Below are 25,627 nucleotides of genomic sequence, written 5' to 3'. Positions count from 1 at the left end.
TAGTTACTGCAGAACAGCACAGCTGAATTATTCACGTTTATAGAATTAAGAAAAGGAACAGAAAAATACCAAAAGATAATTTAAAAATATTTTACATTCAGCCATGCTGTGGCCACCCTAAGTCAAGCTCCTGACACCTTTTGAATTTATCTTGGGATCTAAAGGGAGGAACTCTATACCCTGAACAACTGAGTGTTTACTCTAGCCTGGCCATTTCAGAGTCTTAAAATTTTCAGATCCTTTAAAGAGAAGTGTATATGAATCGAAAGATCCATTTTATGCTGCTTTTGGGTCTCTATTTATAGTGGGAAATGGCAGAGCTGGAAGATTAAGTTTCAGGCATAGGGCCTTCAAAGTGCTCAAAACCAACGGCCAGAAATAAGATCATTGAGAAGAATAGACAGGTTATTAGTAGAATTTAGAAGCCGAAGGCCTGAGTTCATCTTGGCTCTACCTCGTATTAACACTGAGGCTTTGGGCAAACCACTTAACTTCTCTTCGCATATTTTTTCATCTTTAAAAAGGGAAGCTGGCACTTTATGACCTCTAGATACCCTCCCAGAGCTACAATGCTTGTTATAATGTTTACAAAAATAAGAATGGCTTATATGCTCTAAGCCTAGAGAAAACTGGCTTATATGCTCTAAGCCTCAAGAAAACTGCGTAGAAGCGTTGTAAGAACTTTAGGCTGGTAAAACAAAAGGCAATTCTTTTCTAACATCTGGGTAAAAATAATGTCAATAGTGGAAAGTGTAAATTGGAAAAATGTATAAATTATTGGAACATCTCAAGATGAATCTTGGCACTCTGTTGGGCCACAAATGGCTTATAGCTGTGTGGACATACTCAGCCTTTTATGTCACTGGAGGCCTCCCCAACTCCCACCCCTCGGTTACCTATGGCTGTGAACAGCCTGGTCCTTTTGCTCCAGAGTACCCAGAAATAAAATTTTTCTTGTGTTTCAATGTGTACTTTTAATGGATGCTTTTCATGTGTGCTGTGATATAAATCGGTGCGAAGCACTCCACTAGACTATCGGGATGTAGCATAGCACAGTTTATAGCGCAGACTTTTAAATCAGACAGATTCTAATCCTGATTTTACCACTTGTCAATTGCTTAATATCTCTAAATTCCTCTAAGCCTCAACCTCCCTAAGTGTAAGATGGTATCCAGCTCATAGATTTATTGTGAGAAATAAATAAGATGGCATATGTAAAGGGTAAAGAATAAAGCCAGTGCTCAGTAAGTGTTATCCGTTATTAGTAGTCACAATTTTGGTAGTAATAATGAAGCATATTGATGTAGTGTAGAACATCTGTGAGTAGATAGCTATAGATGAACTACGGATGTAGAATGAAGGTGCTAGATTCTTATTACTAGCTTCTCTGGGGACCTCTGCTGGTTGCCAAATATTTCTGAGCCATGAATAGAGATTGCTAGAACTTAGCACATTGGGAAATGTACTGGACTAGAAGATGTAAGTAAAGGGAAGATATACATTATAGTGATGTTTAAAAAAGAGATTCTCTACATATAAGGACCTCTGAATTAGGTCAGAGAATTGCCAAATTATTTGTATTTTAAGCATTTAGGAGAACTTAGTGAAAAGAGCTTATCCCTCTGAAGAAAACTTTCTCTCTTTAACTCCTAGGCCCGTCTATATCCTCCTACTGATACTTACACTTCCATCTGTTAAAAACAAGATGACAGGACCCAAATGGAGTTGCTTACGCTAAGCCCCGCATCACCAAACCAAGTCTTAACTTAATTATAGTTTTGGCTCTCCCTGAAATGGAATCTTAAACCAGTCAATCAGGAATCACTTGGTCAGCCCTAGTTAGGCAATCTGCCTGATAGACCCCTGTCTATGCTGCCGTCCTCTAAAGGAAGGTAACCTTGCAATAACCAATCCACTTTTTTGCCTAGTATGACTTCCTTGCTTCTGCTCCCTTCTGCTCCTTTCCGATTCATAAATCACTGAATAAAGCCTATAAGATCTTCAAAATTTACTCAGTTGAATTTTGTTTTTTGATACGTTACTACCACTACCACCTAGTGATGAGTGCCTACCTCATGTTGGACATGGTTCTAGGCACTTAAAACACTAAGGATTGTTGCTTATCTTAACAGTAACTGTCATTGTCCCCTGACGTATAATTGGAACTGCTGAGGAGGTAGAAGTGTAGTCAAGAAGGCAGAAAGTGTAGTTCAGGGGTCCTAAGCAAAGAGATTCTGAGCCCAAGAAGACAGGGGGAGAAGAAAGTTTAAACTCATGTTCAATCAGAGTGACAGCAGTTAATTTCTTTTTTCTAGCAGAGGCACAAAGAAAGTGTAGCTTCTGACCTGAATGATGACAACAGTGCAGGGTAAAGGTGAGTCAAGAGTGAGAGAGGCTCACTTTGTATATTTCTCTCATTTTTTTCCTTTCTTTCTTGGCTCTTGGTCATTTGGACCAAGGGGACCAGATTCCCCCGAAAGGAAGCTCAGTTCACATCTACTTTTTGTCCACTCTAAGATACTACTTTTCTAGACACTTTGAGTGAAAGATATATGATTTAGAAGCAGTCCTGCTTAAGGAATATATGAAGTTATAGGGAGAGAAAACATGTTTAAATATCTGTAGCATAAATTTGAATGTGGTAAATGCCACCAGACAGGTACAAAGTGTTATGGAAGCTCAGAAGAAAGATGTTGCTTATACCTGGCAGGATCAGTACAATTTTCATTGCATCATTTGTAGATTTTGACTAGTGTTTTTTTTTTCAGTTTCTCTAATTTCCCGTAAAATTTTGTCCAAAGTTAAAATGAGTGAATTAAAAAACTTTCACATTTGAATAATTAAATTTCCTGCATGCTTATGTTTATCGTCTTTGAATTACTCAGTGGTTCCTAAATCTGGAAGTACATCAGAATAATCTAGATAGTCTTGTAAAATTATAGATTCCTGGGTCTCACTTAAAACTACTTCATCAGAATCTCAGGGCAGAGGAGGTGGGGGTGGATGAGGAGACGCCTAGAAATCTGAATTTGTTAAAAGCATTCTCCAGATAATTCTGATATGGCCAGTCAGTGGGCAATGTTTGGCAGTCTCTGTGTTAGACTCTATGTTTCATGAATTCCATTTGATGATCAAATTTCTTTCAGAATGTGGGAAAGGACCAAAGAAAACCTTTGCCCCACCTGCACAAAAATTGCAGAGCCTGATGCTCTGTAGCTCTGACTCACCCAAGGAGGAGACCCTGGGGATCAGTTCCCCAGAGGCAGAGGCCAGGCCAGACCTGCCAAAGGCCAGATCAAGGAAGAAAGAGAAGAAAGCAACCACAGAGAATGGTCCAAGCAGTGGCCAGGGGGAGAAAAGAAAGTCTCAAGACAACCGGCAAGCAGAGAAGAAAGACAAGGTATTAGTCACATTGATGAGCTCCAGTGGGACAGTTTCTCCTAGTCGCTCAGCCTTGACAAACAGAATCTTTACATTTTGGGGAAATTCATCCTGTACTTTTAAATTGTTTATTCCTTTCTTGGGGCTTCCATTTTCTTTCCAAAGAGGTCAAAAATGTTTTGACGAAAGCATTTAGCAGGAAATAGTGGGTAGGTAGAAGTTGAAGTGGAATGGAGGTGAGAGTAGAAATAGACAAAGACTTTATAAACTTTTTCTTTGACTCTTTTATTCCCAGGAGATCTGGGATAGAGTTTACGGAATCCTGAGATACATTGACTTCATGCTCTCAGCCTCGTTAACTTACTGCCTCATCTATAGGAGGCTTCCCTGACTGATTAGAGAGGAGGACTGGGGAAAGATGAGCAGTTTTCCTTCTCTACCCTTGTCTCTGCAGGAAAAATCAAGTCTTACTAATGCAGAATTTGAAGAGATTATCCAGATTGTGCTACGGAAGTCTCTCCAGGAGTGCTTGGGTATGGCTTTTAGTAAGAGGAAAAGATTTGAAGTTAGACAAAGAAACTGTTGTCTTTAGGAATAGAATAAGTTGACAGCTCTCTTTTCCTCCCTCTTCCTAAGTAAGGAAGTATTAGATGGGACTTTGAAATATTTTTAAATTCTTCATCTTCTATCAACAGAACTATAGTTAAACCACCTTAGACAGGGGGTACAGACTTTTAGAAGAGTAGATTACATTGACTGCAGAATATAAATATAGTCTCATCTAGATTTTTAAAATGTAATTTAAATTCATTTTTATATGTTTACATCTATTTAGAAAAGATAAATTGTTTTCCCCAGATTTGAAGAACTTAGTTTCCATCTATCCTTGCATATTTCTGTTTCCAGTACTGTTTTAACATATGCTCAGGGATTTGACTTTTAGAATAAAGAACTCTATAGTGTAGGCCCTGAGGCCTTCTCCATAAGGAGATGGCATTTTTAGCTATTCTTAGGTGTACTTCTACTCTTAGGGAAAGTTTGTGGAACAAATGACACAAAACACATTACATACAATTTCTGTTATGGACACAAAATAAAATTAACGTTACCTGGGTATCCATGAATGAGGCAGATAAATCTGGAAGTTCTTGCAGGGAGATATAGATTTGTAATTTTCCTGAGAATTTAAAGACTTAAAGTTCTGTGGTATGACAAAATTCTAAAGGTAGGTTCTTCCAGGCAACAGGGGGGAGACATTTTAATGAAAGGTTGCAGTTTGGAAATAATGGAGTGGTTATCTTCTTTAACTGCTTCTCTGCTTATGGTATTTCGTTTTGGGAGGGATGGGATCTAGCCTTGATTTTACAGAGACTTCCTGTGCCCAGTCCATAAGATGTACACAGTTAGACAAGGAACCAGGAATTGCTGTTTCTACTACTGATAATGATAATGCTGATGGGTAAGTTTATCCCAGTGAGGCAGCTTGATCACAGGGTGGACTTAACATTTGTAAATCGTTATCTATCTATCTAGTCATTTTTCATATCTCTATAGATCTCTCGTAGCTCAGGAAACATACCTGTTTGAATTGGGAAAAATAGGCAAGTAGATGGGTAAAATGACCTCAGGAAGACTTAGAGGGCCTAGGATTCTTCTAGCCTCCTAACTTTTATCCTTGGGTTTTTCAAAAGAAGGGTACTGCAAATTACTCCTTTTTACCTTTTCATTAAAAAAATTCTTATTTTCAGAGAGATGGTAATGGTGCCTCATATTCTAGAGATTTCAGCTTCTCAGGAAGATGGAATAATCCCTGAGATAAAGACATCTGAGCCATTCCAGCCAGATCCTGCACCCTCTGAGAGGAAATTCAATAGACTCTCCTTAAGCAAAAGAAAGAAAGAAGCTCGTAAGTGTAGCCAGATGTACTTTGACATCTAGCTTAAGTTTTTACTCCACGAAATTAAAGAATGGAATAGTGGGCAGGCTGAGAATTTTCATCCCAAGGCTTGAAACTATTAGGCTATGGTTCTTCTTTCTTTCGCTGGCCTTTGCTATCTACAAAGAAGCTCTTCCTCATCTCCCTACCCTACCATGTTTTGTTTTCTTTTCCCAGAAGATGGGAAAATGGAGAAAGCCCAAAGTGGACATGAGCACAGACAGAAAGACCAACTGAAGAAAGCAGTTCAGGATTATTCTCAGATCAGAGACCCACAGAAAGGAGAGGGAAGTGGTTTTGGTGAGTTCAGCCATGGTTTGGAAAACTTACTTAGGCTTGAAAATTGAAGATGGAGGAGAGAGGCAAAGGTTAGGATGTTAAAGGAAATTCTGCAAAGATTATAATTTATCTCTCACAGCTACTTGTTAGAGAATATACTGCTGAGGAAGAGAGAGAACGTTTTCATTCATTCAATTATTCATTCATATAATGCATAGTTGTTAGGTGCCCACTGTACACCAGGCTTTTAGGAGATGCTGAATAAATGCAGAGGAAATGAATATGAGCTTGCCATAAGGGAGACAGATTTGTGGGGAAGGCAGACAAGAAAGCTACAAGTTGGGAGAAGACCTGGAAAAGTTTCCAAGAAAAGATATTGCTTAACTCAGATCTTAAAGTATAATTTAGTCAGGTGAGCTAAGGTGGGAATGGGGGCCAGAGGGATAATTATTGGCAGAGTTATGGAAGAGGGCTAATGGTTGTAGCTTTTGGGTGTGTTGGAGGGTAAGAGATTATAGGGGTGGGGGAGATGAGACTAGAGGCATGCAAGGACCAGATCATAAAAGGTCTTACACGTCAAACTGAGGAATTTGGATTTTACTTTAAGGGTAAAGAGAAAGCATTGACATTAAGTAGGGGACACTTGATAAGATTTGCATTTTAGAAAGCTCACCCTGCACTAAGCATGGAAGATGGATTGATGGGAGCAAGACTAGACCCGTAGAAATAGTGTCCAAGCAAGGAAGATAGTAGCAGTGAAGAGGAAGAGACAAATTTGAGATCTTTAGGAGGCAGGATCAGTATGATACGGTCGCCAGTTGGATATGAGAGCTGATGAACAGTGAGACCTCTAGGATGATCCTGTTTTCTGGTATGAGTGACTGAATAGCTGAAAGAACTATGATCTGAAATGGAGAGCATAGAAGAAAGAAACAGTTTCAGATGATGAATTCAGCTTTGGACAAGTTAGGGGATCTGTGATGAGATTTAGAGCTCAAGAAAGGGATCTGGGCTGGAGATATGGATTGGGAGTCATCTGCATCAGTAGGAATGGGTGAAATTTTCTTAGAAGCTATGGAGTGAAAAGAGAAGAGCACTGAATAAACCCCCCTGGGGGAACATAATGTTTAGGGTTGAACAGAGAAAGAGCTGCCCAGGGAGAAAATAAAGAGAACTAAGAGAAAACTCTGAAAGGCAGGAAGAAAGCTAGGAGAGTTTGGTATCATCGATGCCAGGGGAGGAGGGAATTTCAAGAAAGAGGGAGTATTTAGCCTTGTCAAATGCTACTGCAGAGACATCAAAGAGGATATAGTTTTGAAAATGCTCACCAGATATCACAATTAGGAAGTCATTAGAGTCTTGACTAGATTAACCCTATGTGTTGATAAGAGTGAATGACAGGTTTATAGTTGGTTGAAGAATAATTATTTGTTTCAGTTAGTTTAGGTGTGAAACTAGGAGGAAGCAAATGGTAAATAAAGGGGAGTTGGTGTAGAGTTGAGGGAAAGTTTTTCTTCTTTTAACTTTATTTTAAAAGAAAGAGGCTTAACTTGTGTGTTGTCAGCATATTTATATGCTGAGGGAAAATTGTTTATAGGGAGGGAGAGACTAAAGGGAATGAGAAGAGAACCAGAGGGTTTATTCTTAGTCAGAAAGGACACCTTAACCTTTGAGATTAGATGGAGGAATGATAAGGATGGATATAGATTGATTATATTCTTTTAACAATAGTTATTAATGCCTTATATTATGTGCCAGGCGTTGTCCTAGGTGCTGGAAATACAGTGGTGAACAAAATAGATAAAATCATTGCTTTCATAGAATTTTCAGTTTTAGTGTGTTAAATGGATAATAAACAATGTATTGTGTGAAATAAACTTGGTTAAATTGGGGAATTTTAGGAGAATAAATAAAATAGATCATACAATATATTAGTGTGTTTAAAATTTTCAAAATAAGTAGCCTTAACAAACTGGAGGAAAACAGGCTTGTGCTGAAAAAAAACAGAACCCAAAGTGTAAGGAACAATGGAATAAACAGCTAGTGTCTAATATGTATGTGTGTATGTTTATAATTTTGATTATAGAAGCATAATATGGTCTGTATGTTCTTGAAAGAAAACTCTAAGAAGACTATGCAGGAACCAGCCAAGATAGTCCAGGGCAATAATCTGCTCCTAATGTCATATGACATGGTAGTATAAGGAGCTGGAGGTATAAGTCTAATCTGGGCAGTCCAGTGATCTGAGTGGCATTGTTCCATCTCCTGTACCTCTCAGTATTAGGGCAAGGATTGGATTTTAGACTGGGAGATGGATGTTCACTCCTTTGGCAGTGCTTGTGAGTTGAACTGTGATTATAATGAATGTGTAAGCCGCTTTCTATAAATGAGCCACTCTTTCTGTTTCTTACAGTTGCCAAGGAGAGGTGAGTCTTCCTGGAGTAGGAAGTAGAAAGGAGAGTATCCAATAGATAAAATTTTCATTAAGTACTGTGAAGGAAATGAAAAGAGTGTCGTAAGAGGAAATAATGGAGACCTAATTAAGTTTGGGCCAGCCAGGGAATGCATTTGTAAGGAAATAACATTGAAGCTGAGACCTGAAAGAATGGTAGAAGTTAGCCAAGCGAAGAGTAGGAGAAAGAGTTTTAGGTAGGGTGAAGTTTGGCATATTCCAGGTACTAAAAGAAAGCCAGTGTGATTAGAGTTCAGAGAGCAAGGGAAGCAAGGCAGGAAAGTGGCTTGATAAATGTAAAGAGGTAGGCAGTAGCTAGATCAAACACAAAGTTATGAATTAAGAATTTTGTCCTAAGTGTGGTGGGAAGCCATTGGTGGATTTTAACCAGGGGAGTGACATAATCAAATTAACATTTTAAAATGATCCCTTTGGTGATAAATTGAATAATTGAATATGGGGGGACAAGAGTAGACCAGTTAAGAAGTTAGAGCTACATCCCACAACTAGAAGGACCTGCAACAAAGATATACAACTATGTACAGGGGGGTTTGGGGAGATAAAGCAGGAAAAAAAACCAAAAAAACATTGGCAACAGTTGTTAGCCCAGGTGCCAATCTTTCAAAAAAAAAAAAAAAAGAAGAAGAAGAAGTTAGAGCTAGGGTTAGATCTTTTGCTGACTTGATGAAAGTGGAGACAGAGAAGTTGATGCTTTTAAGATATGTTTTTGGGGCCAGCCCCTTGGCCGAATTAAGTTTGTGCACTCAGCTTCAGCGGCCCAGGGTTTCTCTGGTTTGGATCCTGGGTGCGAACATGGCATTGTTCATTAGGCCTTGCAGAGGCAATGTCCCACATGCCACAGCTAGAAGGACCCACAACTAAAATACACAACTGGGGGCTTTGGGGAGAAGAAGGAAAAACTTTTAAAAAAAGATATGTTTCAGAGCTAAAATTGTCAGAACTTAGTAATGAATTAGATATTGTGGGTGAGAGAGAGGAAAGGGTATGTCAAAGATGACTGGCTTCTGGCTTGAGCAATTACATGAAAGGAGGTGGGGAAAAGTGGAGGAAGAGCAAATTTGTGGGTAAGATCAAGGTTTTGGGTTGGGGCCCATTGGGTTTGTGATCATTGTGAGACATCCGAATAGAGATGTTAAAGAGCAAGGTGGCTCTAGGAATCTGGAGCTCAGAACAGAGGCTGTTAGTATACATTTGTGTGTTGTAAGATATGAAAATGGGTTCCAAAGCTATGGGAATGGGTGAGCTTGCCTCAGGAGAAAGTGTAGCATGTGGAATGCCAACATTTAGAAATTGGATGAAGGAGGAGGAGAACCCAGTAAAGGAGACTGAGGGGGGACCTGCCAGAAGGATGGGAGGGGGAAACAGGGAATGAGGGATCACAGAACCCAAGGAAACTAGTGTGTCAGAAATGAGCGATCAACTGAAAAGCTCTTAACATGTGTCTATGACACTATCTTTGTTTTCAGAGAGCCATGTTGTGAGGCTCAAACAGTTCTCTGGAGCACATCATCTTCTCTTCTAAGTTGTTTGAAAGGAAATTTTAAAGAACTGTATGTTGCTGTCATTGGAAATTTCATCCCAAGCCACAAATACCTCATTCTACATCATTAGGCTAATTCCCCCCCCCCACCTCATTTTCTCATGAATGTTCATTATTTTCACAACCAATCATTTATTTTATTGATCTGTATTTATGTTTATGGTCCCAGGTCCCCAGACCCTTCCCCAACTCTTTTTTTCTAGTCTTGCTAGGTTACCTCTATAAACATCCAAAGCTATCATTGGCAACTGTCTTTTCAGACTAATATATTATCCCCATTAGTACTTTGTTCTTCAAAATAAAGTAACTGAGACAGTGACCCATAATACAAGATATTTTGAAAGGATCCAAATGTAGGTCAACTGCTTTTCTGAGGGCTGATTTTGGTGGGATGGAGGGCATCCCTTGTGTTCAGACATTTAAAGTAAAATTTGACAGTAGGAGAGTGAACTTACTGGAGAAACACATTGGTTGACGATAATTGTGAATATATGGTATACCTATGTGCCTGGTTGTGTGATTTTCCTTTAGCAACTCCCAGTTGAATGAGTGTAGGCACAGAAAAGGTAGAGTGGGTTCATTCAGGGTTGTGCTTTGCCAGCTGGGCAGGAGGAAGGACAGAAGGAAAGGGAATTGGAGATACATGCAAGAGAATCTAAGGAATCAAACTTGAGTAAGTATAGAGTGAAGAAAGGAGATTGGTGCTAGACTGAGAGGAAGGTAGGGGCCAGTGGATTGGAGATCTAGATAAAGTGAACGTTGCTGTAGGGGCCTTTGAGCAAGTGAAGTGGAAGGATGGGGCATTTTTGTCAGAGAGGGCTGTTTGGATAAGTGGTTCAGGGGAGTGTGTGGTCTCTGTGGATGACTGGGTGGGGCATGCAGGAGTGGGAGTGGATTACTGAAGTGAAGTGGGTTACTGAGGCGGTGTGGAGGAAAAGATCAAGGAACTCAGAGAATGGGATGCTTTGTGAGTTACTCCTGTGGAAATAGTGGTTATCTGGAATGAGGGCAAGAGGAGAAGAAGGCTGAACCAGATACCATCATCTTTACAAGGGAGATGAGAGGGTGGTCCATGGCATGGACCTCCAGGGAGGAAGGGTTTTTATAGGAGGGAGGATAGTATTGGTCTGGAAGTGTCAATGGGGCGTAAAGATGATGCTGACCTCATTTTCTGGCCTGAAAGATGTGGGACGTGTGAGAAGGAACTGACTCCACTTGGAGGGCTGTGAGTGGAGGTGGGGTCAGGTAGGGGCAGTGTCATTAGTGTGTCACCAGGTTTCAAAAACGAGATAGAGGTTCAGAGAAAAGATTTAGGATATGTGGACCTTTGTTGCTTTTGTCTAGAATTCCAAAGAACACAGTGGAAGAGTTTGAGAGGGAGAAATGAGAGGCTATGAGAGGCACTGAGTCAACTTAGAAGATGTGGGGATAGAGAAAGGTGGGGATGAGGGTTTAGAAGGTACTGGATAAAAGAAATGCTTGCTGTTTGAACAGCGCCTAAAGTAAATAATTGATTGAGAAATGATAGACTTAGACCTGTGTCTTTTGGAACGGGGTGAACTCAGGGCTGTTGGTCTCAAAGGCTGCAGCTTGGTGATTTGGGTGACAGGTAAATCAGTTGAAATTCAGATAGGAACTCTGGATGTTGTATGCAAAAGAGATGCTGGGTAGCCCTTCAAAAGAACTTTTCAGTAGTGATATGCCAGCAGAGAACAAGGCATTAGCTGGAAAAGTGCCCTGCAACTTTTTAAAGAACTGTCAGTATAGTAAACACTCCTTTCTCCCCTGAGGAAAGGAGAGATGATAGCGTGGGGTAGGAGAAAGATTGAGATGTGAGACCTGGGTTCTAAGTTCAGCTCTACCACCAATTTAGACTGATCTTCGGCAAGTCGATTATTTTCCCTGAGCCTTGGTTTTCCCATTTATAAATCAAGGATTGGACTGGTTGATCTCTAAGGCATTGTGATTCTGGCGGGGTGTGTATTGATTCTAGTTGGATTGAAGAAAGACGAGCACATGTTTTAGTCTCTTATTTCAGTTATTTTCCTGTCACAGATCAATGCCTAGTCTGGGTCCAGTGTTCCTCCCCAAACTGTGAGAAATGGAGGCGGCTTCGTGGAAATATTGATCCTTCAGTCCTTCCAGATAATTGGTCCTGTGACCAGAACACAGGTAGAATGGAGTGGAAATGTTTTTTTCAGCTTTCATTGTTCCTCCCTTTCCTTGCCTGCATGTATCCTTTAGACTAAATATGTTGTAAGTATAGTTTCAACTCCAGGGGTCCTTGCAGTGTTTTGGAGACTGTCATATCAAGATGAATCTGGCATAATGGCATAGGAGAAGATAGTCTGAAGAGTTATGTTGTGGGGAGGGGCCTGGAATCTAAATGTGTGTTCTGAGTGAATTCCATCTTCTTCAGGATTGGTCTGACCGTGTCAATTCTGACTAGATTATTAGTATTGGATTGGTGGATAGGAAAGAAAATGAGCTATATGGGGAAAAGCAGATGAGAGAGATCCAATGGCTTAGAATTGTAGAATGTTTGAAACTACTTGGTAGAGATTATGACAATCTAGTCCAGTCCAAGTATTTTACAGATGAGAAAACTGAGTCTCAGAGAAGTTGCTGTCATGATGTTACATAGATGGAAGCAGGGTCAGACCACGTGGGCTATAGGCAGAAGTTTGGAATCTCTTTCTGGAGTCTAAGGAGGCAGCACTCCTACTTCTCCTGGCTGTACCTGCATTTCCTTCATGGGTCTTTCTTATTCTTCCTCCATGCTTGTCTCCCAGGTGCCCTTTTGGTCCCACCTGCTACATGTACCAGTTTCTTCTTGTCCTCTCCCCTACTCTCATTCAGATTTTCACCTTTTGAGGCTCTTTCCTTCCCTTCCTCCTTCTCTCTTTTGGCAGACTTGGAGTATAATCGCTGTGATATCCCTGAGGAGACCTGGACAGGACGTGAGAGTGATGTGGCCTATGCCTCCTACATCCCAGGATCCATCATCTGGGCCAAGCAATATGGTTACCCGTGGTAGGGCACCATGGCATAGTCAGAGCATCCTTCATCAACCTAGGAGTCGTAGATTCAAGCAGGGAGGGAAGGAAATGGAAAGCATTTATAATAGAAATGGTACCTGCCTTAGAAAGAGTGTGGGGTGAGGGAGAAGATAAAAGTACCAAGCTTGGGGTTTTGAAAGAGCATGTTTTCTGGAGGTTTCACAGTGGAAGTGGTATCTCCCGGGAAAAAAGGGCCTGACAGTTCTACCCTGGGTGGATAGAAAGAGGAGAGTGGCTCTAAGGCATTTTTAAAACATTGCGGTATGAGAGATATACAAAGTAAAGAGAACAAGGAAGGATAGGATAGTTTCCTCTTTGATGATGTCCCTAGTCAGAAGGTTTTGTTCTCAGGGTTGCCAGAAGGCCTAGAAGGCTAAGATTGGCGGAGGAGACTATCTTTGGGAACCTTTGTTTGCAGAATATATTGCCCTTTTCTGTACATGTATATTGATGAGTTTGTGTTCATCTAACTCCTTCTCTTCCATGCCCTGTACCCATCTCTCTTCTCCAGGTGGCCAGGCATGATAGAATCTGATCCTGACCTGGGGGAATATTTTCTGTTTGCTTCTCATCTAGATTCTCTGCCGGTGAGTCTTCCTGGTTCAGGATAGGTAGGTGCTCAGGCCAAAGTAATGAACAAATCGTCCTAACAGATGTGCAGAGTTAGAAATATTGACATAGCCAACAGACATGAGCAGAAACAGACACTTGGAGTGACAAACTCAGAAATAAGTATTCACATATAGAAATAAACTTGAATCTAAGTAAATATTTATTCGTTAGTAGGATATTTATGGTTTTGATAAATATGCTTTGGTTAGGATTTCTGAGGTCAGGATGGAACAATGGAATGAGCTGGGGTAGGTGGGTCAAGTATAAGGTGCAGACGAGGCCCAGCACCTCCTTCCTTGTGAATCCTCAGTTATTCCCCTGCCTTTTCTGGCTGGAGGGGCAAGGCAGGGAGAAGGACAAGAAGCCATAACAGAACCGTCTTTTATTTCAGTCTAAGTACCATGTGACATTTTTTGGGGAAACAGTCTCTCGTGCTTGGATCCCAGTCAACATGCTAAAGAACTTCCAGGAGCTGTCCCTGGAGTTAACTGGAGTGGTGAGCAACCCTCGGGGGTCACTTGTGTTGCAGGGAGCTTGAAAATGAAATCTTCCCTTTATTAAACATGATTTTCTCCCGGGGGAAGCTGTGTTGGGAGAAAGTCTCATGTTTGACCAAGTGTGCAAGAGTGAGGTGATTCATGAGGGACTCTTCTTTCTACCAGGATTGGAGCAGGATAATGATTTTTCTTAGTCTCCTTTCCTGCCTGTAGTTAGAGGGTCTTCCTGAAGACCATGGTTTTCTACAGTTTAGTTAAAGCAGGTGTGGCAGAAATGAGGGCACAGATTAACTCAGGGTTTCTCAGTCTGGGCACTTTTGACATTTTGGGCCAGATAATTCTTTGTTGTGGAGGGCTGTCCTGTGCATTGTAGGATGTTTAGCAGCATCCCTGGGCTCTGCTGGCATCTAGCCGGTAGCACCACCCATCCCTAGGTGTGACAACTGAAAAATTGTCTCTAGACATTGACAGATATCTTCTGGGAGGAACAATTTTTCCCACTGAATTAACTAAATAATATAAAAAATAAATTACATTTATTATACAGATATTATATATAATATAATTATATATAAAATAATTAACTAAATAATATTTTCTTCCTATAATCATTTTGGGTTCAACCTGCCTTACAAATGAACAGAGGCCCCGTATTTCAGGGGCCTTAGAAAATCAGGCACTGAGTATTAAATCAAGCAACTGGCTCTAAAGAAACTTGTGAGAAGCTTAAAAGTGTAATCACCTAAACTCATTTAATCTTACCTTTTCACATTTCCATGGGATTTACTTTGGAGAGGACACCAAAATGTTGGTTGAAAATATTGCCGGGAACTGGTGAAAGGTTTGTTGAGGGGCAGGGTTGGGTGTGGCGGGGTTAGTGTCTCTGAACTCAAAAGATTAAGAATAGGAGTATCATATCAATATCAGGAACCAGAAATAAATGTAGTTAAAGATAATGTCTGGTGAGTAGCAGTACATTGGGGTCACTTCTCTAATATTTATCACTGACTCTAATCTTCCATTTCAGAAAAAGTACAGGAACAAGGACTGTAGCCAGAAACTGGGGGCAGCCGTGGTGATGGCTCAGGAGGCAGAACAGATCAGTATTCAGGTAGGAGAGTATTCAGAACACATGTCTCCTCCTCTTTGGGACTTGGCACGCAAAGCAAACCATGTACTCCCTACTGTGGAAAACCAACTTGTCCTTCCCCATTTTACAGTCTTAGTCTTAGAACTAGTCTTTTCTTCCCCAGCCAGATTCCCTTGACTCATTAACTCATCCATTCTTTTCCCTGCCCTTGGACAAATGGGATCTCCTTTCAGCCCGGGCAGATACAGTTTGTGGTAGGGAGAATCCTACTTCGTACTTCCATATTTAACTTCAAGTCTCAGATGTATGTACCTTAACCTCTCTTTTATTCAGAGTCAGTTTTTACTTTCAAATTCTTCTTTTGGGGCTGAGTGGAGACAGACAAACAGTGAATATCCTCTTCCCAGTTATTTACTGAGTTATAAATAAACTAGAAAAAGATTATAACAATATTATATATTATAATTATTTATTATAATATAATAGTTAATCTTCATAAAAATCTAGATAAACCTAATGAAATTTCAAGTGAAACGGTATGAAATATGAATATAAATTCCAAATCTTGAAGTCAGAGCCAAAAGTAGCGCCTGGGAGAGTAGTGGATGATGCTTTTGTTTCTTGGTTCCCTCAGGAGCGGGTTATCTTGTTTGGTTTCCAGAGCCGATACAACGGATCTGACAGTAGAGGAGAAGGAAAAGGTAGGATAAGGACTGGGGGGGGGGGGGGGCGGGGGGGCGGGGGGGGATTCCTTCAAGAGGGCAGCAACTGAAGCTTTTCTTTGTTTTATATCCAATGTCGTCAGCCTAGCTCTGGATTCTATAATAGGAGGCTCTCCATGAATGCCACTGACCAGGTGTCCAGGATGGATGGATGGGTGGAGAAAGGAATGGAGAAAAGGGGTTGAGGAGGGAGGGTGCACAATGAATAGTGATGGGACTTAGAAAAGGGTGGAACCATCATCTATGAAGCTAGGATCGTGTTTTTTGGAGAAAATACCACTTGGACATGAAAGGCAGAGTTAGAAGACTGATAATCTGGGATCAGCTCCGTTAACTCATCACTTATTTTATTGGATAAATTAGTTAGCCTTTCCTTCCTATTCCTGTTCTAGACTTAATGCTCTCTGGGGCTAACAGCCCAGATTCCTGCGTGGAAAAAGAAGTGGAAGAGTCAGAGTTGGAGGACAAGGAGGAAGAGAAAAAAGTAAGATTGATCTTGGGGATTCCTTTTAGGGGATCCCTATAGGGCATCTGGTTAGCATGGATTTGTATTTACTAAGGAACCATCCTGTCCCTTCCTCTGGGTAGCACTGACTGGCTAGTCTTATCTCTTAGAGGCCTCCAGGTAAGGAGACTCTCCTCTTTCTTCAGTTATTCTTTCTAATATCTCACATCTCAAGGAACTTATTTCTTGATTGTCATCTCAGTTCATATTGTAGATCTTTGCTTCTTACTGGAGCAATTTCAGAAAATAGCAGGTTGCCTTTCTTCACTCCCTCTTCTCCCCTATGTGGACACTTAAGATATTCATTCGCTTGTTTCCTTAGTTTCTTTTCAGGCATATGAAATATAGATTTTTTTTCATATTTAAAGACTTTTTTTAGAGTAGTTTTAGGTTCACAGAAAAAGTGAGAGGAAGTTAGAGTTCCCATTTATTCCTGCCCCCACACATGCGTACCCTCTCCCATCATCAACATTCCCCACCAGAATAGTGCATTTGTTTACAATTGATGAACCTATATTGACACATCAATATCGCCCAAAGTCCATAGTTTACATTAGGGTTCACTCTTGGTTTTGTAAATTCTGTGGGTTTGGACAAAATATAATGGCATGTATCCATCACTTTAGTATCATACAGAGTATTTTCACTGCCCTAAAAATCCTGTGTGCTGCACCTATTCATCCCTCTCTTCCCATCCCCCTCAACCCGTGACAGCCATTGATCTTTTTACTGTCTCCATAGTTTTGCCTTCTCCAGAATGTCATATAGTTGGATCATACAGTATGTAGCCTTTCAGACAGGCTTTGTTCACATAGAAATATGCATTTAAGGTTCCTCAATGTCTTTTCATGGCTTGATAGCTCATTTCTTTTTTTGCTGAATAATATTCCGTTTTCTGGATGCATCACAAGTTTATTTGTCCATTCACCTGCTAAAGGATATCTTAGTTCTTCCAAGTGTGGGCGATTATGAATAAAGCTGCTGTAAACATCTGTGTATAGGTTTTTGTGGGAATGTAGGTTTTCAGTTCTTTTGTGTAAATACCAAGGAGCTTGATTGCTGGATCTTATGGTAAGAGTATGTGCAATTTTGTAAGAAACCGTCAACCTGTCTTCCAAAGTGGCTGTACCATTTTGCATTCCCATGAGCAGTGAATGAGAGTTCCTGTTGCTCCACATCCTTGCCAACATTTGATGTGGTCAGTGTTCCAGATTTTGGTCATTCTAATAGGTGTGTGGTGGTATCTCATTGTTTTTTAAATTGCATTTCTCTGATGACATATGATATGGAGCATCTTTTCATATTCTTTTTGGCCATCTGTATATCTTTGGTGAGGTGTCCATTAAATGGTCCATTTTTTAATTGGGTTTATTTTCTTATTGTTGAGTTTTATGAGTTCTTCATATATTTTAGATAGCAGTCCTTTATCAGATGTGGCTTTTGCAAACATGCAAATATTTTCTTTCAGTCTGTGGCTTGGCTTTTCATTCTCTCTACACTGTCTTTTGTAGAGCGGAAAGTTTTAATTTTAATGAAGTCCAGCCTATCAATTATTTCTTTCATGGGTTGTGCCTCTGGTGTTGTATAGAAAAAATCATTGCCATATCCAAGGTCATCTAGGTTTTTTTGTATGTTATGTTCCAGGGGCTTTATAGTTTTTCACTTTACACTTAGATCTATAATACATTTTGAGTTAACTTTTAAAAAATTTTTAATTCTTTTTTATTGAGGTCATATTACAACATTGTGTAAATTTCATGTACGTTTAAGTGTACATTATTAAATGTCAGTTTCTATATAGACTGCATTGTGTTCATCGTCAATAGTCTAGTTTTTATCTGTCACCATGCATATGTGCCCCTTTACTCCTTTCGCCCTCCCCCAACCCCTTTTCCCTCTGGTAACCACTAATCTGTTCTACTTATCCATGTGTTTGTTTATCTTCCACATATGAGTGAAATCACATATGTCTTTTCTGTCTGGCTTATTTCACTTAGCATAATACCCTCAAGGTCCATCCATGTTGTTGCAAATGGCACAATTTTGTCTTTTTTATGGCTGAGTAGTATTCCATTGTATATATATATATCACATCTTCTTTATCCTTTCATCAGTTGATGGGCACTTGGGTTGCTTCCAAGTCTTGGCTATTGTGAATAATGCTGTGATGAACATAGGGATGCATAAATCTCTTCGTATTATTTCATATTCTTTGGATAAATACCCAGTAATGGGATAGCTGGATTATATGGTATTTCTATTTTTAATTTTTTGAGAAATATCCATACTGTTTTCCACAGTGGCCATACTAGTTTGCTTTTCCACCAGCAGTGCATGAGGGTTCCCTTTTCTCCACATCCTCTCCAACATTTATTTCTTGTCTTGTTTTTTAAAGCCATTCTGACAGGTGTAAGGTGATATCTCATTGTGATTTTGATTTGCATTTCCCTAATAATTAGTGATGTTGGACATCTTTTCATGTACCTGTTGGCCATCTGTATATCTTCTCTGGAAAAATGTCTGCTCATATCCTCTGCCTATTTTTTTTTTCCTGAGGAAGATTAGCCCTGAGCTGAAATCTGTGCCAACCTTCCTCTATTTTATATGTGGGTTGCTGCCACAGCATGGCTGATGAGTGGTGTAGGTCCATGCCTGAGATCCAAACCTGTGAACCTAGGCTGCTGAAGCAGAGCATGCCGAGCTTAACCACTAGGCCATGGGACTGGCCCTTCCTCTGCCTATTTGTTTTTTTCTTGTTGAGTTTTATGAGTTATTTATGTATTTTGAAAATTAACCCTTTATTGGAGATATTATTTGCAAATATTTTCATTTTGAGTTAATTTTTGAGAGAAGTGTAAAGTCTGTGTCTAGATTCATGTTTTTATATGTGGACATCCAGTTCCAGCACTATTTGTTGAAAAGACTATCTTTGCTCCATTGTATTGCTTTTGCTCCTTTGTCAAAGATCAGCTGACTGTATTTATGTGGATCTATTTCTGGGCTCTCTGTTCTTTTCCATTGATCTATTTGTCTATTCTTTTGCCAATACCACAGTGTCTTGATTACTGTAGCTTTACAGTAAGTCTTGAAGTCAGCTAGGGTCAGTCCTCCAATTTTGTTCTTCTCCTTCAATATTGTGTTGGCTATTCTGGGTATTTTGCCCCTGCATATAAACTTTAGGATAAGTTTGTCAATATCTACAAAATAACTTGCTGGGATTTGGATTAGAATTGCATTGACTCTATAGATCAAGTTGGGAAAAACTGACATCTTGACAATATTGAGTCTTCCTATCCACAAACATGGACTCTCTCTCCACTTATTTAATTCTTTGATTTAATTCATCAGAGTTTTGTAGTTTTCCTCATACAGATCTTGTACATATTTTGTTAGATTTATACCTAAGCCTTTTTTTTGGTGCTACTATAAGTGGTATTATGTTTTTTTTTTTTTTTTGAGGAAGATTAGCCCTGAGCTAACTACTGCCAATCCTCCTCTTTTTTGCTGAGGAAGACTGGCCCTGAGCTAATATCCATGCCCATCTTCCTCTACTTTATACGTGGGATGCCTACCACAGATGGTGTGCCAAGTGGTGCCATGTCTGCACCTGGGATCCGAACCGGTGAACCCTGGGCTGCTGGGAAGCAGAACATACGAACTTGACTGCTGCACCACAGGGCCGGCCCCAGTGGTATTATGTTTTTAATATCAAATTCCACTTGTTCATTGCTAGTATATAGGAAAGCGATTGACTTTTGGATATTAACCTTGTATCCTGCAACCTTGCTATAAGCACTTATTAGTTGCTGTTTTTTTGTTGATTCTTTCAGATTTTCTACATAGACAATCATGTCATCTGTAGATAAAGACAGTTTTATTTCTTCCTCTGCAATTTCTATACTTTTTATTTCCTTTTGTCTTATTGCATTAGCTAGAACTTCCAATATGATGTTGAAAAAGAGTGGTGAGAGGGGACACACTTGGCTTGTTCCTCATCTTAGTGGGAAAGCTTCTAGTTCTCACCTTTAAGTATGATGTTAGTTGTAGGTTTTTTTGTAGATACTCTTTATCAAGTTGAGAAAGTTCCTCTCTATTCCTAGTTTACTGAGAGTTTTTACGTGAATGGGTGTTGGATTTTGTCAAATCTTTTTCCACATCTATTGATATGATCATGTGATTTTTCTTTTTTAGCCTGTTGATGTGATGGATTATGTTAATTGATTTTTGAATGTTGAAGCAGCCTTGCATAAATCTGCTTGTTCATGGTGTATAATTCTTTTTGTGCTTTGTTGGATTCTATTTGCTAATATTTTGTTGAGGATTTTTGCATCTCTGTGCATAAGAGATATTAGTCTATAGTTTTCCTTTCTTGTAGTGTCTTTGTCTGGTTTTGGTATTGGGGCAATGCTGGCCTCATATAACAGGTTAGGAAGTATTCTCTCTGCTTCTATCCTCTGAAAGAGATTATAGAGAATTGGTATATTTTTTTCTGTAGATGTTTGGTAGAATTCACCAGTGAACCCATCTGGGCCTGGTTCTTTTTTGTTTGGAAGGTTATTAGTTATTGATTCAATGTCTTTAATAAACATAGGCCTATTTAGATTATCTATTTCTTCTTGTGTAAGTTTTGGCAGATTGTGTCTTTTAAGGAATCGGTGTATTTCATCTCCGTTAGCAAATTTGTGGGCATACAGTTGTTCATAGTATTCCTTTATTATCCTGTTAATGTCCATGGGATCTGTAGTGATATCCCTTCTTTAATTTCTGATATTAGTAATCTGTCTCCCCTCTCTTTTTTTCTTAGTTAGCCTGGCTAGAGGCTTATCAATTTTATTGATCTTTTCGAAGAACCAGCTTTTAGTTTCATTGATTTCCTCTACTGCTTTCCTGTTTTCAGTTTCATTGATTTTTGCTCTAATTCTTATTATTTCTTCTCTTCTGCTTACTTTGGATTTAATTTGCTCTTCTTTTTCTAGTTTCCTAAGATTGAAACTTAGATTATTGATGTTAGATCTTTCTTCTTTTCTAATATATGCATTTACTGCTATAAGTTTCCCTCTAAGCACTGTGCATCCCACAAATTTTGATTAGTTGTGTTTTCATTTTCATTTAGTTCAATATATTTTAAAATGTCTCCTGAGATTTCTTCTTTGACTCATGTATTATTTAGAAGTGTGTTGTTTGATCTCCATGTCTTTTGGGATTTTCCAGTTGTCTGTATGTTATTGACTTCTAGTTTAATTCCATTGTGGTGTGAGAGCAGACATTGTATGATTTCAATATATTAAATTTGTTAAGTTGTATTTTATGGCCCAGAATGTGGTCACTTTTGGTGAATGCTCCACATGAGCTTGAGAGGAATGTATATTCACCAACAACAGTTGGGTGAAATAGTTTATAGATGTCTATTGTATCTAGTTGATTGATGGTGTTGTTGAGTTCAACTATGTCCTTGCTGATTTTCTGCCTGTTGGATCTGTCCATTTCTGAGAGAAGAGTGTTGAAGTCTCCAACTATGATATTGGATTCAACTATTTCTCTTGGCAGTTCTGTCAGTTTTTGCTTCACATAGTTTGGTGCTCTGTTTTTTGGCACGTATGCTTTAAGGATTGTTATTTCTTCTTGGAGAATTGACCCGTTTATCATTATATAATGCCCTTCTTTATCCCTAAGGACTTGCCTTACTTTGAAGTCCTCTTTGTCTGACATTAATATAGCTACTCCTTCTTTCTTTTGATTAGTGTTAGTATGGTATGTTTTTCTTCATCTGTTTACTTTATATGAATCTTTATGTTTAAAGTGGGTTTCTTGTAGACAATGTATAGTTGGGTCTTGTTTTTTGATCCACTCTGAAATCTTTGTCTTTTAATTGGTGCATTTAGGCTGTTGACATTCAAAATAATTATTATTATAGTTGGATTAATATCTGCAATATTTGTTACTGTTTTCTGTTTGTTGCTCTTGTTCTTTCTTCCTATTTTCGACTTGCACTCTTTTTCTGCCTTTTGTGAATTTAATTGAGAATTCTATATGATTCCATTTTCTCTCCTTCCATGGCATATCAGGTAAGGTGTTGTCTTCCTTTAGCTTCTTTTAGGACTTTATCTTTGATTTTTTGTAGTTTGAAAATGATATGCCTAGGTGTAGTTGTTTAGTATTTATTCTTCTTGGTGTTTGCTGAGCTTCCTGGATCTGTGGTTTGGTGCCTGGCATTAATTTGGGGAAATTCTCTGTCAGTGTTATTTTCAGTATTTCTTTGGTTTCTTTCTGTTTTTCTTCTCCTGGCATTCCCATTATGTGTATGTTACACATTTTGTAGTTGTCCAACAATCCTTGGATATTTTGTTCTCTTTTTTTAGTCTTTGTTCTCTTTGCTTTTCAGTTTTGAAGGTTTCTGTTGAGATATCCTCAAGCTCAGAGATTCTTTCCTTAGCCATGTCCAATCTACTAATAAGCCCATTAAAGGCATTCTTCGTTTCTGTTACAGTGTTTCTGATCTCTAAAATTTCCTTTGAATCTTTCTTAGGATTTGCATCTCTTTGCTTACATTGCCCATCTGTTCTTACACACTGACTACTTAATCCATGAGAGCCCTTTGCATATTAGTCATATTTACTTTAAATTTCCAGTCTGATAATTCCATGCCGTGTTTGTTTTTGATACTTGCTTTGTCTCTTCAAATTGTGTTTTTTTGCCTTTTTATATCCTTATAGTTTTTTCTTGACTGCCAGATATAATGTATCAGGTAAAAGGAACTGTTGTAAATATGCCTTTAGTAATGGAGTGGTTAGGTGTTGGGGGAGGGGAAGTGTTCTATAGTCCTATGATTGGGTCTCAGTCTTTTAATGAACCTGTGTCTCTGGACTGTGCACTTCACAAGTGTTTCTTGTTTTTTTTTTTCTCTCCCCTTAGCTGGGACAGGATAATTAGAGTGGGCTGGAGTGGGTTTTTCCCTTCCTCTAGGACAGTTAGGCTCTGGTTAACTTCTGAGGGCAGGATAAAGTGCTCTGATATATTCCCAAATGTTTCCTTTTCCCCTCCCCTTGCTGGAAGCATGAAGGGATTTTTCTCTGATATTTTCTGTGAGAATCTAGTTGGGCTCCTGGAGGTAAAACTCACAAAAGTTTGGGAGCCCTCCGTGACTGGGTCCCCCTAGAGTTTTTAACTCTCAGACTTGTCTGCTCTGAGCAATTCATTTACTGCTGTTGAGGTTTTGCTGTCTGGCACTGGTTCTCATGGTGATTTCTGCTTATGAGTCTAGGCTCTGGTGAGCCAGGACTCCCTGTCTTTGCCTCTCTGTCTCTTCAGTCTTGAGGACAACAGTTTCCCTTGTGTCTCACCTCTCTTAGGAATCCAAGAAGAGCTATCGATTTTTCAGTCTATTCAGCTTTTTAGTTGTTGTTAGAACAGAATGGTGACTTCCAAGCTCCTTACATGTAGAACTGTAAACTGGAAGTCCTGAAATATAGATTTTTTTCACTTTCTCTTTTAATTTTTAATTTACCAATTTTTATCATGTTTGTGGCCTACCTTTATTTTCTTCTCTTGTGCATAAACCCTTGCATTGACTAATATCAAGTCGAATGGGAAAGATGAACATTTTTCTCTTTGTTGTCATTGAATTAAACAATATCAGGCTCACTGTTTTGACTAATTTGAACCTAATTTGACTCCCTTAAGTGCACCTGTCATGTCTGTAGTATCCCCCTGTGTTAAAAACACAATTATGTGACTTCATTTATATTTTCTTATTGTTCTCTCCCATTCTCAGGACCCAACTATGCCCAGTCCCAAGCCAACCAAAGTTCAGACAAAAAAACCCAAGGCAAGAGGTAAGCAAGCCAGCTGGAAACGGGTCCTGTGCTACAGTTAAGGCAGGGCAGAGGCAGAAAGTGGAAGGGGTCTCCAGGCAGCCAGACCTTACTGACTGTCTCAGCTCCAGAACCTGGAAAATGGGCAGGATTCATGCTAGCATCAATGGGGAAGCTATGGCCTCCTTGCTTCCATGTATTGAATTATAAAATCTCAGGTTAAAGGCAGAATGAGTATTTTAAATTCTTAGCCAAGAAGGATGACTTCCTGGAGACTCTGAGAATTGTAAAGAGAAGATCTAGGGGGAAAAGAAATATTTGGGAAAAAGAAAGGAACTGAAAGAACTCACTAGACTGAGAATGAGCAGACGCAGGGCAGAGACTGAATGTGGAGGGGAGGAGGGTCTGTGGACCCATGTCAGACTGTCATTTAGAGAGAAATAATCAAATGTCCTCCATGCGTGGGGGTGATGTAGGCAAAGCAGATGGACGAGATGGGACTCTGCAAAGGAAGACAATGAAACGACCTCTGGGAAATGAGTCCAAAGCTCCTCCTGTACCCATAACGGGAAGGAAAGAAGGGCATGGGAATTCAGACCCCGACCAGCCAGGTGAGGCTTGGGCTGGGGAAAAGCTATGGGGAACTGAGGTGCATGTCTGTGTCTCCTCTCCCTACATCATTTACCAATTCTACAGCTTTTCATTATGTTAAAAAAAACCCAAAAATTAAGCCAAAAGGGCATCTTTCAGATTGTAGAACACAGCACACACTGTAGAAACATAATGGTTATTGATTTAATTTGATCCAGGGAAAGGAGAATGGTAAGGAGGCGGGAACATACATATAGTATGTGTTGCTGTGGACTGGTAGATAGACACTCCCATACTTATTCCCTTTAATTCTTTCAATATCTCTGTGACTGGATATTTGCCACTTTAAAGATGAGGAGACTGAAGCTCAAAGGGTTTAAAATTTGCTTAAGACCTAAGTCTAGCCTATGTGACCCATGGCTTGAATCCAGGTCTTTCTGACTCCAAGGTCCAGGTTCTTTTGACTGAAAAAGGTCATCATTTCCAGAGATTTTTTGGAAATAGAAATTTAGGAGTTTGCTTTGTGAAAGGTAAGAACAGATGACCTAATAGGAATCTCAGCCTTGTCACTTTTTCACTTAGGCCCTAAGAAAAAATTTAAAGCTCCTCAAAGCAAGGCCTCAGTAACCAGCTCATCTGAGGAACAAGAAGCTAGAATGGTGCCAAAGGGCCTGATCCCACCAGCTCATTGCAGGGCCTGTCCTGCGGTGGGGAAAGAAGGGCCTGGACCCCAGGAGCCACCATGTCAGGAGGCTGGAAATTTCTCCCCTGACGATGAAGCCTCCAGTGACCTGGACCTGGACCAACTCATGGAAGATGTTGGAAAAGAGCGGGAGCAGAGGGAGGAGCTGCCGCATAGAGACGACGCAGAGGAGCTCATCATGGCCTTCTTTGAGGAATAGTTGTGTGCTCTTTTCTCCTTCCTGCTGTCTCACCCTCCTTCCCTGGGAGCAGGAGGGACAGCCTCTCAGAGGGCCCCTGAGAAGCTGATAAGTGTTGGGGCTGTTCATTGGCCCCAAGGTTAATTGGCCAAATTTGGAGTTGTGCAGTTTATGTGTTAATAAAACGGGTTATTGTTTTAATTGGTTTGGTTCATCTCTAACCAGGTGCTTCCTTTTGGCTTCGCTCCCT

General features: G+C 39.8%; 1 protein-coding gene across 6 annotated transcripts in view; it reads left to right on the top strand.

Annotated features, from left to right (window-relative positions):
• The window catches only part of ZCWPW1 (zinc finger CW-type and PWWP domain containing 1), a 28,682-nt gene extending 3,104 nt beyond the window's left edge, over positions 1-25,578 (top strand). For 2 of the 6 annotated variants that reach the window (XM_023655335.2, XM_023655336.2), the window contains 16 exons: positions 2,316-2,374; positions 3,147-3,400; positions 3,836-3,914; positions 4,723-4,840; positions 5,130-5,287; positions 5,495-5,617; positions 11,665-11,781; positions 12,522-12,642; positions 13,180-13,255; positions 13,672-13,776; positions 14,805-14,888; positions 15,502-15,568; positions 15,982-16,073; positions 23,866-23,926; positions 24,382-24,516; positions 25,079-25,578. In XM_023655335.2, the coding sequence (XP_023511103.2) occupies positions 2,350-2,374; positions 3,147-3,400; positions 3,836-3,914; positions 4,723-4,840; positions 5,130-5,287; positions 5,495-5,617; positions 11,665-11,781; positions 12,522-12,642; positions 13,180-13,255; positions 13,672-13,776; positions 14,805-14,888; positions 15,502-15,568; positions 15,982-16,073; positions 23,866-23,926; positions 24,382-24,516; positions 25,079-25,398 (1,935 nt within the window). In that variant the 5' untranslated portion in view covers positions 2,316-2,349 and the 3' untranslated portion in view covers positions 25,399-25,578. The remainder of the gene's footprint in view (positions 1-2,315; positions 2,375-3,146; positions 3,401-3,835; positions 3,915-4,722; positions 4,841-5,129; positions 5,288-5,494; positions 5,618-11,664; positions 11,782-12,521; positions 12,643-13,179; positions 13,256-13,671; positions 13,777-14,804; positions 14,889-15,501; positions 15,569-15,981; positions 16,074-23,865; positions 23,927-24,381; positions 24,517-25,078) is intronic. The other 4 variants (XM_070230756.1, XM_023655337.2, XM_023655339.2 and 1 more) reach the window with 2 other exon arrangements.
• Positions 25,579-25,627: the final 49 nt, after the last annotated feature.

The sequence above is a fragment of the Equus caballus genome, chromosome 13, assembly GCF_041296265.1.
Source record: "Equus caballus isolate H_3958 breed thoroughbred chromosome 13, TB-T2T, whole genome shotgun sequence".
NCBI lineage: Eukaryota > Metazoa > Chordata > Mammalia > Perissodactyla > Equidae > Equus > Equus caballus.
The sequence above is the reverse complement of the archived record's forward strand: the minus strand, read 5'-3'. Positions and strand labels throughout refer to the sequence as shown.